This window comes from Microplitis mediator, chromosome 5, assembly GCF_029852145.1.
Source record: "Microplitis mediator isolate UGA2020A chromosome 5, iyMicMedi2.1, whole genome shotgun sequence".
Classification (NCBI taxonomy): Eukaryota; Metazoa; Arthropoda; class Insecta; order Hymenoptera; family Braconidae; genus Microplitis; species Microplitis mediator.
Window position 1 is genome coordinate 24,288,706 of NC_079973.1, and position 16,773 is coordinate 24,305,478.

Consider the following 16,773-nt stretch of genomic DNA (forward strand, 5'->3'; position numbering starts at 1 on the left):
AACGAGTAGTACGTGCTTTTAAAGTAAAGAGACAAAAGAAGTCCAGCTACTAACTACCGGCAATCAAAGCACGTAAATCGCGGAAAAATTGATCTATACATATATCTGTTTATTTAATTAGATAACGATATTTACCGTAATCTAGATAATTTATACCTATGCAGTATAAAATTGACTTTTCGTGTCACCCTTTTGCTAAAACAATTTTTTTGTCTCATTTAAATATATAATTTTTACTATCAATTAAATAATTAAAATGTAAACATGAAAAAAAAAAATTATTGACTTTTTTTTCGTTTACAATTAAGTTAAAAAAATTTAAAATGTGTACATCTTTTAACGTGACATTGGTAGCAGTGTATTTATATATATATAGGTTCGGTTTTTGGGCGTGCAATCGAATTGTCGAACGTCGAAGTTTTACAAAACTACATTCCGGTGACTCGGTGAGTTTTTGTCTTCCACACACATCAACAGTTTCATGTTTTGTTGTTTTAATATATATATATACTAACAATACTGTACTTGGCGATACAACACAACGACTAGTGTAAGAATGAATACACTTACACTTATATATAGTATAAGTATATAGGTAGCTATATACAACGGGATGAAAAGTAGTGGATCTTCTTCTCCTTCGTCCTGGACATCAGGATCTTGCCACCGTATGCCCGTACTGGGTTTATCGGGATTTGCCGATCGTCTTCTCTATACCAACTTCTACCAGCTTTTATATTCACAATAAAATTTTCAAACTTACGATAAAATTATTGAACTCACGTTACCTTACGGTCAAAATATTTTTTTTTCTTTAAGATTTTAAATTTAAAAAATCCCTAAGAAATTAACTAATTAATTAATACTTAATTATTTGAAGAACGTTAAGTATTTTGAATATTTAAACTGATAGACTTTCTTGCCTATCACCTGATCAATAAAAAATCCTGTGCCGATAAATGGTAATTTTTATGAAAACTTGAAATGTCCTTAGAAATATCATATAAATATTTTATCTTAAACAAGATCCCAAGACTTTCCCACAGTTTTATCCACGCATCTCCGGAATCTCTGCTAGATTGGATCACACATGAGATTTATCCTGATATATCACGTGCTTGAGCTGATTTTCTATCTCTATCTATCTTACGCTCTCTCTTCAAGTCTTCAGGCTGTCCACCTACGCTCGATCTCGATTGCGGCAAAATAAAGCGTTCGAGTTTATATACATCCAGTAAATATGTATATATATATATATATACAGTATAGAGTTGAGTCGTACGTCGTAGAAATATACCCAGCGTTATATGCAGCCAGACGATTTCATTCGGAAAAGTATCGATCAAGACAATTTAAACTCTCGCATACGCAATTATTTAAATTTACGTAAGATAATAAATTCATCAGTGACAAAATTCTTTTAACCAACAAATTATAATTATAAATCAGCTGTAAATTTTTACCATACTTGAGATAACTATTTATCAAATAAAATGATTAATTACAATCATTAATATCGAATAAATAAATTAACTCATTCACAACAAAATCCATTAACGTGTTAAATATTTTAAAACACGTTTTCACTTATTAAAAATATATGTGTATATATGCAACACATACTTTTAAGTCCATTAAATAACTTCGCGGATATTGAGACATTTTTAATTAAATTTTTATCTCAAGTAACAGTGCGCTATCGGGAGTGAATTTAGATTTTATTTAAATGCGTATTCACTCCGTCGCTTGGAGTTTCGATTTTACAAAAAAATACTCCGCATACGGAGTAAGTGGGGAGTTTGTTCTTTCATCGGAGTGATTTCGGAGTGATTTGGATTTTATTTAAATCCGCATTCACTCCAATTCGAAGTTTTAATATTGAAATCATCTCTATTTGGGAGTAAATTTAACTCCGACGAGATTAAATGAATAAACAGTCGTCGACTCCGGATTTAATCCGCGTTTACTCCCCAAATGCTTTTTTCAGTGTAAAGATATGGTTGGAAAAAAATTTTCCTTTTTCTATTAATCATATACTGTAAAAAATTTCGGTGTAAAAATGGACCCGGAGAACTTTACATGGCCGTGTAGTGTGAAATAGCGGTGTAAATTTTCCATCCGTGTAATTATTCCACGGTGTAATCTACTTTTTTTTACACCATTCCGTGTTACTCCTTGTAATTTTGATTAATGAGCAACGAACGATCATTGAATATTTTCAACTACTTAATCAATAACTATATTAATTTTATTTATATACTAAATAGTATTTTGAATGTATAAATATTTTTATAATTAACTTTCTTAACGCAAAATTATCATAAATTACACGCTTGACGGTGTAAAAATTTTAAATTCACACCGCCTAAATTTACAACCGAATTTGATGTAATTTTCACACCAAAATTTTTACACCGCGACATTTACACTACACCGTCAAAAAATTTTTTTACAGTGTAGATAATTGCAAAAAAAATTCTAATAATTAAACAAAGTAAAAATTAAAAAATATTTGGTGTTGAGCATCAACTGACAAGTTGGGTGAGTCATTGAAAGAGAATCTAATGGACTAAAACGTGCATCAGTAGATATATTGAGGCTGGCCGCAATATATTTAATACAGACTAGCACACGTGGGACGCCAGATACGTAACGGAGCGTATAATTCAGAGGTGAGAATGAGAAGGTGAAAAGCCACAGGACTAACCGTCTGGTGATGATGCCAGTGCTAGTGCTGGTGCTGAAGCTGCCGGTGATGCCTCTGTAGGAGGTTCATTAACATCTCAAACGAGTCATGAGTCTACTAGACATTAAGAAGCATCACTTCTTCCGTCACTTAACTCTCCTTTCATCCTCATCCTCGTCCTCATCACTACACTTTATCTCGGTTTTTATTTTTTTACCCTCATATTCTACATCGGACTTCCATATACGCGTGTCTCAAATACATTAATGAACTCGTTCTACTTCTATACGTTGCCCATATTATTTTAACTTATAATTTATAATAATAATATGTAATAAAATCAATACTAATACTAATACTAATACTACTCAGACTTATTGAGCGGAATTGAATGACCGGAGAGTAAATAAAAATAATTATCGTTATCATATAATAATAATCTATTGGATTTCCTTAACATTACCTTACATTACATTGCATTAGGTGCACTAGGTTATTTATTGATGTCTTCTAACTGGTTAATTTCACACTTACGCGTGGGAGAGTTGTTTCAATAGATACGAGCGTAGGAAGTGAAATGCAGACGTGAATTACCTTTTTTTATATTTACTTTTCTTTTATACTTTATACTGTATATTATATATTATATATTTATGTACGATTGTCGATCAAGCCCGTGGGTAAATTAGATTTTTAAAATACTGAAAATTTCATAGTCTCTACGAAAATATTTTTATTGAAATGATGATACGGGTATAGTATTACACTGTAAAAAATTCGGAGTCAATTTTTTTAAAATCCTAATTCAGAGTTTTTTTCAGACGAGTGATTTCGGAATGATCTAGATTTTATTTCAATCCGCATTTACTCCGATTCAGAGTTTTAATTCCCATACAAAGTAGCCGAGCTTCGAAATTTTCCCATAGATCGGCTGATGCCTGGTTTGCAATGATTGGCCAATAAATGGCTCACTGTACTGGCCCGTGATTGGTGAATCATTAGCAGCCGTTTTTTTGCTTATAAAAACGGCGCACAATTAACCGCCGTTCGTTGGCCAACGGTTTGATCGAGTGCTCTTGATACCAAGCTTCGGCCGACGATCGGCCAATGCTTGCGACTGCCATGCTTGGCATACCGCTATCATCCGATATTTAGCCGATCTTCGACCGATGCTTGAAGATTGGCAGCCATTCACGACCTAATAATGGGCCGATTCTTTTTTTTTGTATGGGTATTAAAATAACCACCTTTTAGAAATGAATTTCACTGCAAACCGAATTTTCAATATTAAAGTAAACTCCTCTTTGAAGTGAATTTTACTCAAACGGAATTAAATTTCCAACTCCGCTAATTTTTTACAGTGTAATAAATAAAATAGTCACAATAAATTTAAAAGACTCACCTAAGCAGCCATTCATCGATAATCCATAATGATCGTGGTCACATTGATCGCAGCGGTCACCACTAACTCCCGTTTGACACTTGCACAATCCTGTGACGGCATCACAATCTTCATCCGCGGCACCGATACCACAATCGCACTCGCGACAACCCGCGGTTACGTTACCGTATCCCTCTATGCACTTTGAACAATCACGATCGGTGTATAATGGACGGCACAAACACTGACCACTTATCAAATCACACAAACTTGAACTGCTGCCAATCATGTCACAGTTGCAAGCTGCGAAAAGTAATAATCGTTTATTTTTTTACTCAAAATTTTAATAATATTTTTATGGGTCTGACTTTCAGATAAATTTCTTAAGCTTCTGATGGAAATACTGCGTCAAGATGGGGCCGACATTAAGCTTTTAATACGTCAGATTTTTCTTTTAATCTTAATACCCATAAATTAGCTTTGTCACTGGTCTATTTTGTGTTGCTCCCCCCTCCCCCTCCTTCACATACCGATTTATCGCTACTTTAACACTAAATCCATTAATTATCTCCTTCCGCTCTCGCAATATGCAGGAAAAAAAGTTATAAACATAAAATTTAAAAGACATTGCGTCAGATTTATTTGAAAATTCATTCAACCCATAAGTATTTTACTGTTTGTAAATTAACGTCTTTTCGGTATTTTTAAAAAAATTATTTCTTGTGAGGTCCGGAAGCCCAAACTCATTAAAATAAATAATTATATGACCTCTTTATGGTTTAATTTATTATATACTGAATCTACTTACGTAAACAATTCTGTTCCAAAGGGTCACCGTAGTGGGCTTCTTTACACTTTTCGCATCTAAAACCTTCAGTGTTGCCGCGGCACTCTAAGCAATGGCCCGTTTCCTGGTCACATGTGCCGCCATTGCAAGGACAAAGCTCGCACGTGCCCCCAAGTTTCGTCGGGTCACCGAAGTATCCAATGTCGCAGCTAGAAAAAGTTGGACAACTCAATACCTCCGTAACAGTTACAGTGAAAATTAATTATGACGAAATTAGTACCTCTCGCAGTGGTCCCCGGTATATCCTACCGGGCACTGAGTGCAGACATAATTGCCATCGGGGTTTTTGGGGTCGTCGAGCTGACAATTGGGGCTGAATTGATTTGAAGCTTCAGTGAGTGGACAAGCGCATTTTTTGCAGTCATTTGGAGTTCCTCGAGTTGCGTCTCCGTAGTAACCGGATGCACATCGGTCACATTTTGGTCCCGTTGTATGATGCTCGCACATCTATAAAAAAATTTTTTTAAATTACCCTGATAGCCAGACTTTCTAAACAAAAAGTTTGTGTACATTAGTTGACAACAAGTTGCTGACAACTTTCAGCTTTTGTAACTCTTAACTACAAGTTGCTACCAACTTTCTGATGACAATTTTCGCGGCCAACTTGGCGACAAAATGCTGCAGAAAGTTGTCACCAACTTGCTGCCAACTTGGCCATCAGGAAAGTTGATAATTTCTTTAACGATTTTTTTGTTTGTAAAACGGTTGTCGATAAAAAAAGGCTCCAGTTTATTTTCCGTCAGTTTTATACCGATCTATAATTTCTGCCGCTACAATACCGATCACCGATCACCAATAATTAACATTGTAAATTACTAGCAGTCGATAAAGTAGTAACACTCACATTACATTCGCCCATAACAAGATCACAGGATCCAGCATGGTTATAACAGTCGCATTTAACACAAATATGATGATCCTGATGGTCGCTGCCATTGACGATAACTTTGACGTAGCCCCAGGCGCAATATTCGCATGACAAACCGGCATATCCTTCAGGACATTTGCAGTGCTCGGCAAGACTTTCCATTCCATCTTCAGCACGATCTCCAATCGGAAGAACGACAGACTGTAAACTCGCTTCCACTTGCTCTGAATGATACTGGGCGCGAATCATCAGGTACTTGATATCTGCCAGGACCTTGAGCATCTGCGATCGAGTTACTGGGTCGCCTTTGTACTCGGTCCTGCGCAGTCTTGTCGGTATGTCCTGGACTTCGCTGTGAACATGATACCATCCCTGTTCTTGAAGCGGTACCGATATCTCGGCTTCCTGGCTGTTGTATTGCTCTTCCCCGTAGGCAATTCTCATTCCATTTTTACCCTGTGTAATTTTATTTTATTTTTACTTCAATTGCCGAGGTATTGTAAGATAATAAGATAGAAGAAAAAAAGTTACCACAAGTATGACATTGGGTTCGATGGTCGGTTTACCACTAGTGTCACCTCGCATCACTATCCAAGTCGTCGAGTATGTGAGATTACTTCCGTAAGAAGACAATCGATTCCCGGTGTAAATTTTAGGAGCGAACCAGAACGGGCTCTGATACTCAACTTCGAAGGATGCAACGATTAGCCAACCACTGTCTGGATCTATTGTCGGTATCACTGATCTCGATCCATTTATGTCTGTCACCCGCCACTCATTCAATGTTGAAATCTGTAATCAAAATATTTATTTTTAATTTCCCGCTAGGAAAATTTTAAATTTTCAAAGAAAGGAAGTTATTGGTTTCAGTCTGATTTTCAAAAATCGAGTTTCCATCAGATGTCGACGTTTTGAGGTCCTAGGAAGCTATTCTATTTCCGGATGGACGTCCGTCCGTGTGTGTGAGTGTGTGTACACTTTTTTTGTCCGACAAGATCTTTGGAACGAATCAACCGATTTGAACGTACTTGGTGGCAATCGAAAGAGCTCTCCAAAACTTAGAATTAATTAGATTTTGGGGTAGATCGGTCATGTAGTTTACGAGTTATACGAAGAATAAAAATTAAAAATGTTTTTTATTTATGATACTGAAGTTAGCAGACGTCTAATAATTTTTTGATTGTTTTTTAGACGATAAACCAGAAGAAAAAAAATATTTAAAAAAATTGCACCTGTAGTTTTTAAAATTTTCTACATGTGCATATTTTTAGTTTTTTTTTTTTCTTCAAATTTAATTCTTCAAAACTAAAATTCAAAAATTTTGAATTGTCTGCTAACTTCAGGATCATTTTTGTTTTTGGTTTTTTGCGTATAACTTATAAACTGCTTGCCCGATTCGCCTCAAAATGTAATCAGTTTTGAGTCTCGTTGAGCCCTTTCGATTGCCACTCAAAAATTTACAAACAATAATGTTTCCGAGCTCCCTGAGCGCGAAAACAGCGGGAAGTTTTGTGGCTGGCCCGCAGGGTCAGGCGGTTTTCAGATTTTTTTTTTAAGTTAATTAACAAATTTTTTTCACAAATTTCGTTTACTCCAAAGTCAAAGCAAGAAATTTCTGAATAATTTTTTTACCTGAAATTTTTAAAAAATTCCAATCTTTTTATTTATTTAAATGTTAGTATTTACTCATTTAAAAAAACTAAAATAGCCAATTATAATTTTTACAAGAAAAACCATTACTTTTATATGTTTAACAGCAATTGTATGCTAATGAGCCGTAAAAATATATGTATTAACCGATAAAAAAAATTATTCAATAATTCTTTTAACCGCTCGTACAAGTACCGTATTCTCTATAAGCAATAAAAATAACCGCATTTATTCCCATAGCAAAATGAGAAAATAAAATTGACAAGAGCGTTGAAGTAATAATAATATAGAAAGTAAAAGGGTAGAGCATGTCCACCCTCGTTTATCGCACTCCAGCATTATAATGCCAACACAGCAAAAGTCGTTCGTGCGACAGCGTAATTACGGGTTATACTGTCTTCCGTTCCGAGTCATGAGCACCGATAACAGGGATAGACATAAGCTTATCCAGTTCATCTAACGACTATCGTGTCTCTCTGTACTGACCAAGATCCATCCGTCCATTCAAGTCCGCTCATCTTTCTCATCTCCCTTACAAGATACTTGTCAACTTTATATATAAAGAGTCGACTCCTAACAAGCCTCTATCATCTTCCACTCCTCAAAATCTACATATTTTATGCATAATATAACAATTTAAACTCAGATATTCTCAGCCAAGATAAAACAAAACCATACAAAATAAATCTGATGATAAATTTTAAACTCACCGACTGATAAACGAGAGTCGCAGCAGTGCATTGATCGGTAACTCCGAAGCAGTCGCACTGCAAGCATCCCTCGATATTGTCACGGGTCAGTGCGAAGTAACCGGGCTTGCATCGGTCACAAAAATCCCCGGCAACATTTGCTTTGCAAAGACAGTCACCCTCGCAGTCGTGTGACGGCAGTATTCCACGTGCGTCACACGGGCATGGCATGCAGTCAGGAAACTGACGATAACCAGCTGCACATTGGTCGCATTTGTAACCAGAAAATCCTGGTTTACATTCACAAGCACCCGCTACCTAAATAAGTAAATAAATTATATATTTATTTGGATCTTTGTTTGATAAGAAAATTAATACACTGGACAAAATTGGGAGTGATTACGGATTTTATTTCAATCTGGACTCACTCTGGTTCGGTGTTTTAATATCAAAATAAACTTCATTTAGGAATTAATTTCACTGCGAACCGGAGTTTAAATATTAAAATGAATTCCCTTTTATTAGTGAATTTTACTCTAAGGGATTAAACAAATACGCGGTCATCTGCTCCGTAATCACTCCGAATTTAATCAGTGTATGTAAAATATGTGATATATATATTATTTTTTTAATAAATTAAAATTTTTGTTTTTCAATAATTTAGACCGCAGGTTAAATAAAAAAAAAATTTGACAGATCGTAATTTTTACGTTTATTTTATTACTCTCTAAACATGAATAAGTGAATGTTCACTAATTCTGAGTGCCAACCGAACCACTTTTTGAAATTAGTGGTTCGGTTTGCACTTGGAATTAGTGAATATTCACGTATTTTCACTAATTCATGTTTAGAGAGTAGTAACAAGGGGTCGTTATGAAATTTTTAGTGAAAAGAGGGAAAAAATGGAACTCTACTTGTGCATAATATTGATCAATTATAATAATTATTTAATACCTTGCCAGGATAAGTATCATCCGGAGTACAGAAACCGATGCTACCTCTCATATTGCAATGATCACATGGTACACATGGGCTAGGATCATTTGGCAAAATACCGTTGGGTCTATAGTAACCAACTTGACATCTTTCACAGTTGATTCCCGTCGTATGATCCTTCGGTCATAAATTTAAATAGTTAAGTAATTATTTTTAATTTAATTAGTAAGTAAATAAATAAATACATAAATAATTACCGTGCAATTTATACAAACGCCACCACCACGATATTTTCCCCTTATGTCCATAGACATTTTTCTATCAGCGATCTCTGGATCGTATCTGCATGAGCTTGCGTGACCATTGCAATTACATTTTTCACAGTAAAATCCTTTAGCAGATGTACCGGGTTTCCAAGGCGCCTGATTGTACATTGGGCAACACTTTTCGCATCTTTCACCGCAAGTGTGTCGCTCGCATTCACACTCCTGATGCTGTAAAAAATATCAGTTTTTTTTTATCGTCCATTTGTTCAGCTAATTAATATTTTTTTAAATTAAGAAAAATACTGCGATTACATTACAAGTAGACTTGACATGAGGGAAATGTAATGTGTAATAAATATATGTCTTATATATATGTGGTAGGAAAAGGAGAAAGTTTTGTGATTTACATGACGAGTGGTTATTTCCGGCGGATGTTGACCATACATTCAATGTAATACTCAAAGTAATCCTGTGATTACGTATTTTAATATTTATTTGTCTTTACCAATAAATCGGTTAAGGAAAAAAAAAATTTATATATAGATCCCGTTTGGTTTTTGTAATTATCTTTAATTTACGGCTTCGAAATTTCAATTTAAGCCACAAGCTTTTCTTTAAATATTTTAAACTGGGGTCTTTGGAAAAAAAAGTTATTGCTGATAATTATTATTTCAATAGGGAGAAAATTATCTTGTTTGTATGTATAAGCTGTTATTTTCGAGTTAAATATTAAAAGTAATGGACTGCAAAATTCAAATAGTTCCTTTGTTCGCTAGAGCAATTTTACAGTAGTAATAAAATCGTAATACTGCCGCAAATGGGCACGTCTATTTTTATTCCGCAGTACTATATACGTATATATTTATAGATATAGGCTAGTTAAATATAAATATATATAGATGAGCATGTTTATAAAAAATTCCTTGTGTACTTAATTATCCCAGAGGGTCTGAGTTAATAAAACAGTTGGAAGCTTTCAAACATTTCCTTACGATATATCGGGTAATGAAGTCTGTAACTGAGAGTTTGTTTATTTTTTTTCGATAATAATTAACACGAAATAAAACAATGGGGTGAAAACGGCCTTCTTAAAAAAATACTGATAATTTTTTATTCAGTTTCTAATTATTTTTTTTGTGATCTGGTCACTTAACAAAAAAATTTGAAATGTAGCTGAAGATCGGAACGTTTTTCACGCAACGAAAATGAAAATAATTCATGAAATTTGTGTCTAAAGGCGACTTAAGGGGTAGTTGGGGGTGTCTTGTCATTTTGGGTGACGTCCGAAACATTTCCGAAATCTAGATCCAGTAGATTTTTTACTTTTCATTTATTTTTTCTTATTTTCGTTCCGCGAAAAACGTTCCGATCTTCAGGTACATAATTTGGACAAATCAAGCCGCTTTGAAAAAAAAAAAAACATCTGAATTTTTTTTTTTTCAAAATTCTCAATCCTGAGGCACAAAAATAATTTCAAAAAACTTCGTCCATTCGAGCGAAAGTTTTTATTTAAATTTAAAAATGGCCCCATTTAGAAAAAATTTAAAGCAGCCCATTTTTTCCTTTGTCTCTCAAAATAATTAAAAAAATATTTTTAATTGAATAATTGAGTGGCAACCTGTTGAAACAGAGGATTAATAAAATGGTGATAAAAAAACAATAATAAAAATAAGAAAGCGAAATGGCAGAGACTAATTGCACTGAAAATATCAGAGCTGATTACTCTGCAGAACGTTTATAATGTAAGTGACCTGGTGCGGTGATTATCATGCTGGTAAATAACGGGGAAGGGTAAACGGCGGAATCGCCGCCTGGGTGATTCATCGTCAGATCGTTCGAGCATTAAAGCTCTTTTGCCTCTTGCCTCAAATCTACTCCCTCTTAAATTTTAAGTAATTTAAAGACTTACGGCCTCACAAGATCCACTGACACGTTGAAAAAATTAGTCAAAAAAAAATGTTATTATTTAAACGTCTCCTTATCTCGATACAACATTTAAAAGTATTTATCTCACGTTAAATTGAGACACAATTTGTCGGAATATTTGAGATTCCTGAATTAAAAAGTGTGCCGGCAAAAATTTAATCGGCCTCGATCTATTCGCTCTTCAAATATCGACCACGTGCGCCGGGCAAAAACTGATGCGATTCTCCGCATAAAATAATTCCAATTTATTAGTTGTCTCCGCGATATATTTTTTAACGATCTAATAAATATTTAAGTACAGCAGATGTATGTAAAAGTACAATATAAATAAATTATCGAGTCGTTTTAAAATAAAATTTAATAGCAAATAAATAAACGAAAATCGTGTAACAAAAAATGTATTTAGAGTGGACGAAAAATTGCAAGCGGACTCTTTGATCCTTTCTCGGCTCCTTTAATCCTTATCCCTTCTCACGTCTCCCTTTCACATTGAACACGACCGCGAACGCGATCGTGACCGATGACCGCGCAGTAACCGAAAGCAAATAAAATTTTTATTTCGTAACAACTCTCGAGCGGTATTATTATTTGATGCCCATGGTGTTAATATAAATTAACACCAAGTGAAAACTTATTTACCAATTTAATTTATTAGTTTTTAATGTACCTGAAGATTGAAAAGTTTTTCGCATAAGGAAAAAAAATTGGAAAGTAAAAAATCTACTGGATGACGAGATTTTTTAAATGTTTCGTATAGAGATGTCGATAGGGGAGGGTGGGGCAGAGCGGCCCCCCTGAAATTTTGATAAAAAAAAATTTTTTTTTTTGTCTAATTACTATAAATCCGATATGTTTGCGGATTTTTTAGCCCTACGCATAACACCTGGGGCAAAATGGACAAGCCGAAAATTTTAAATAAATGATTTTTTTATATTTGTGGCTGATTCTCTATGTCTGAGGCGAATTTGGTCAATAAAAATATTCAAAAATAAAAAATTTTTTTTTAGTTGATAAATTTTTGAAATAAAGTAAAATTATCAATAGTCTAAAAAATTAAAAAACACGTTTTTTGGGTTCAAAATAATGACAAATAAGAAATATAGAATTGTTTATTTTTTTATAAAATATCAATTACTATTCAAGCTAATCGAGGGTGAACGATTTATTACACCTTAAAAAATTATTTTTGAGCAATATAAAACCAAAAATAGTTGTCAAGAGAATGAAATACATTCTTAATGATGAAAAAAATTTAAAAAAAAAAAAACAAAGAAAAAAAAACTTTTTATCATTTTTGGAGGGGGGCCGCTCTGCCCCACAAAAAAAAAGTTTTTTTTCAGAATTTCGACAAAATGTCCATAAATTTGTTCGAAATAGGACAAAAGTAAAGTGATCTGATGATTAAAAGCCACAAAAAGTAATAATTGGCTTAGGGGGGCCGCTCTGCCCCACCCTCCCCTATGTCAGCCAAAAATCTAAGGCCACCCCCAGCCTCCAGAATTATACCCCTTAAGCAGTCAAATTACCTAAATTTTTTTAATTTGCGTTGCATGAAAAACGTTTCGATCTTTAAGTACATAGTTTTCAAATTTTTAACTAATAGCGAAACAAGAAAAAATTAGTCTTTTAATATCAAGTATTTCTTTAAATTAAGAAAAATTTTTCTTGCAAAAATTTAAATATCTGAAGAAATTTATAGATTTATTCATATATATAAAAAAAAAAAAAAAAAAACATTACACAATTATTTATCGCGATGATCGTGAGGTGACGATACTCTACGCCGTGTAAGGAAGCAACTTGCATAGAGTGTCTACTTAATAATTTATGTTTTAAAGTTGTGATATAAATTGTGAATTACCCCATGGCGCACACTGTACCGACACCGTGAAGCGTGACCTGAGCACAAACAACGTCCACCTATGCTTATTTCTTTTATGGAATAAAATGCACGTCGTTTGTCGGCGACTGCACCACCGCCTCGCTGTAGCCCCTGCAACCTCAATCTTACGAATCGTGCCTGCGTAAATTCCTCAAGTAGTTGGCTGTGATTTTGTGCGCCCGGTCGACCATTAAGTAAATGCGTGTGAATCTGCAATCATTTTATTTAATTAATACCACATTTATTCTTCTGTCATTATATTTTATGTCTAATGCAGTTGCTAAATATCTGCATTAAAATAAAAATGAGAGTTAGAGCGAGAGTGAGAATGATAATGGACGTAAATCCATACATGGGTTCGGGAATGAATTAATGAGGCTGAAAAATGTTTAACAAGTTAAAATAAAAATTAATGGGTTGTCGTTCCATGAAAGGAATTTGTTACTTAATATAGAGAACAATTGAGTCTATATACAAAAATTTACTTTGTGATAAAAAAAAAAATTATGGCAAGAAAAAATTTTTAATATTTTCAGTTAAGGAAAATTTTGTGTTTTTTTAAATGTCATATATTTTTTATTTAAACAGGTCATTGGACATGTGTGAATTATATCTAAGACCGAGATCGTATATCCAGGGTGAGAGATTTGTACCAAGAAAGAGACAGTTTTTAAGACATGAGAAGAGATACGAGAAGTAAAATAACATGAGAGTGGAGAATTGCCAAGGAGTTAGAGGTATAAAAGGTCTTGCGATGAGAATGTATATATATATATAAGTAAAAGAGAAAAGAGAGACGAGTTATATAGATGATAAAAACGGAGATCCCTACATTCCTACCATGTATGGTTGCACTGACGACCCTTGTAAGGGATCTCACGTACACACGTGATGATGCTGCGCCTCAAGCACACACGACAAGGAGGATATAGAGGAGGGTTTGTGCGTTCAACGTTTTACGCTTTTGCAACAGAGGTGAAATGTATAAAAAAAAAGTTAAATAAAAAATGAGACTGGATCATGTCTCGCTTAGCTTTTAAAAAATAAAAGTCTGGTTGTCTTGTCTCCTGCTATCCAGAAGATTCAAGAACTCGAGATTCAGGTCCTCTTGTATAATCCGGCCTCGAAAATTTAATGGCGTTTTTAATTTTCTTTATTAAGTTGATAAATTAAAGAGTAAAAAATTTTCTGACCGTTTACTTTTTTGTTTAATTAAAAACGCGAGGAATGTTAATTCAATATCTATAAAAGTATGGTAATTTTTTTTGTTCCGTTTGACTTTACAAGTTTATTTTTAATGTAAATCAATAAAATTTTATGATGTACAGAAAAAGTGTTACGTTACTCAGTGCAATATAAAAAATTAAAACTCAACAGTTATCCAATCATGTATAATTATATGAGTATCTTGTAAACCGGATAATAATTAATGATCGATTGAGATCAAATGTGTGTAATCGTGTGTGTAACGACATCAGCAGTATCCCGTCACACTGACGCCACGTCATTTGTCGCGACTTAAGTATTATTTTGTTAAATAAAAATAAAATTATTGCGGCCGCAAACGACGATAATTAAATCATTATATTATTTTATTATTTACTAATTATGGAGATTAATCATCAGTTTAATTACGTTTTTTTTTTAGTCGATTTAATAGAAAATGGCTTGTGGCAGAGGATCTTATAGGACAATTTTCATAAAATTTTATCATAAATGTCTTAATTAGTTGAGCAGATTCAAAAGTTTAAATATGTATATATTTACATTTATATATATAGTATATACAACCAATAAAATACTACCTTGTCATCATGAGTACTCGTAATTCTTCTAAATAGTTTTTTAACGAGAGGAGGTGTGCAATCTCACATGGATTTTTTTGATTGTGAAGTATTTCAGTTTAGCCAAAAGGAAGTCAAAAATTAATGAACAACATATGCACTCAGAAAATTAAATGATAGGAATTATCATCTAGTGATGGTAAAATTTTTACTATCAATCCGATACACAGTAAAAAACGAATCGTCAAAGTGTAAAAAAAACGTGTGTTAAAATTAAGAGTGTTGAATTTTTAACACTTTTGTGTGTCAATTTAACACACAGTATTTATCTTGTTTGAACTGTCACAATCGATTGATTTTTTAACACTCAAAAATGTTATTTTATTCGAAAGTAACACTTTTGTATGTTACTGTCAAATCAACACACAAGATATGTTAAAAATAATCTTGACCATCACAAAAGAATTCTTGGAAAATTTTTATTTTCAACGTATACGTGTGTAACTTTTTTTAACACTCACAACATGTTAAAGTAACATATAAATAAGTGTAAAACGTTCGTTTTACACACGGTTTGTGTTGATTTTGACGAATCCTTTTTTACTGTGTAGTAGTGAATATTATCTAGATGATTGTATAAATCATCTAGATCGTAATAATATTAATTACAATCTCTGATAGTAACTGTTATCATCCTGATGGTAATTTTTACCATCCTGATAATAACCGTTACCATCCTGATATTATTATTTCTATTACAAAAAATTATAACACGAACTATCTTTGCATTTAAAAACTTTTGAATAATTCTAGATGATTGGAATTAAAAATTTAGGACAATAAACACAATTACTTAATTTTTTGAGTGTGTGATTTTGATCATCTTTTGGCTAACATGACCTGCTTAGTTTCCCTTCAAGTCAAAAAAGTCAAATTCTGAAGTTAAGTATCGCGGATTTTTTAAAATCTTTTTCGAATAAATTATTTTTCCCATATTACGTTCATTAAAATTCTTATACAAATGAATCTAAAAATCAATAAACTATTAATTTATTTATTAAAACGTATTGCTTGAAATAAAAAGCAGTGAGAGTACAAGTCAGAGAATAATTAAATAAATAAAAACGCTTATGTTTACCTCTCCATTTTCCATGGGCGTCTGCCGCGAGTACATACTCGTACATATGACCTCATCATCGGCATTGTAAGTAGGCTTTGTGACAGGCGGAATCGAGTACCTCGTCCAGCACTCTTCATCACTCGGGGCATAATACTGCCAGGCTCGGAACTCTTCCCCATCGAGTGATCTCTCTAGCACCCACGCAGCCGGTCGCGGTGAATTTGCCGCTTTGACGATAACATTTTCAATTTGGTAAACCTGTAACACATTAAATAAAATAAAATAACCAAACAAACCATTATTTGCATTGCTATCAAAATTTTATTACGCCCTCGTACCAAAAAAAATCTAAACTCACTGAGTAAAATTCATTCAAATAAAATCCATTTTAAATAAACCCAGCAGGTTATCATTTAACTTTATATCAAAAATGCCTTCGCAATTTTTTTTTAAATTTATAACATGATATATATAAAAAATAAAAAAACTTTTAGCCTTAGAAGCGTGTCTCCCGTTGAGTAATTAATTAATTCACAAGAATCTAAGATCGTGGCAGATAATCAGGCCCAACCTTAGGGTCTTTTGTCCCTCGTCGGTTGCGGGTGTCATCTGCCCGCTGCCCACTCGAGTCAGCCTCGTCCTTACGCATATTCTCGTACACTTTAAAGTCATTCATACCCTTCATATTGCTTGCACTTCCAGATCCCACACTGACACCAGATAAAACCCGCGATAAGC

The 16,773-nt window shown here is 33.6% G+C and overlaps 1 protein-coding gene across 1 annotated transcript in view; it reads right to left on the reverse strand.

The window, feature by feature from the left end:
• Window positions 1-16,773, reverse strand: part of LOC130667411 (laminin subunit alpha-1) — a 113,196-nt gene that overhangs the window by 44,737 nt on the left and 51,686 nt on the right. Inside the window, exons 3-12 of the mRNA XM_057468960.1 lie at window positions 16,054-16,293; window positions 13,111-13,341; window positions 9,315-9,551; window positions 9,076-9,234; window positions 8,143-8,439; window positions 6,314-6,574; window positions 5,759-6,238; window positions 5,135-5,361; window positions 4,876-5,063; window positions 4,089-4,370 (exon numbers count right to left, since the gene is read on the reverse strand). Of these exons, the coding sequence (XP_057324943.1) occupies window positions 4,089-4,370; window positions 4,876-5,063; window positions 5,135-5,361; window positions 5,759-6,238; window positions 6,314-6,574; window positions 8,143-8,439; window positions 9,076-9,234; window positions 9,315-9,551; window positions 13,111-13,341; window positions 16,054-16,293 (2,602 nt within the window). The remainder of the gene's footprint in view (window positions 1-4,088; window positions 4,371-4,875; window positions 5,064-5,134; window positions 5,362-5,758; window positions 6,239-6,313; window positions 6,575-8,142; window positions 8,440-9,075; window positions 9,235-9,314; window positions 9,552-13,110; window positions 13,342-16,053; window positions 16,294-16,773) is intronic.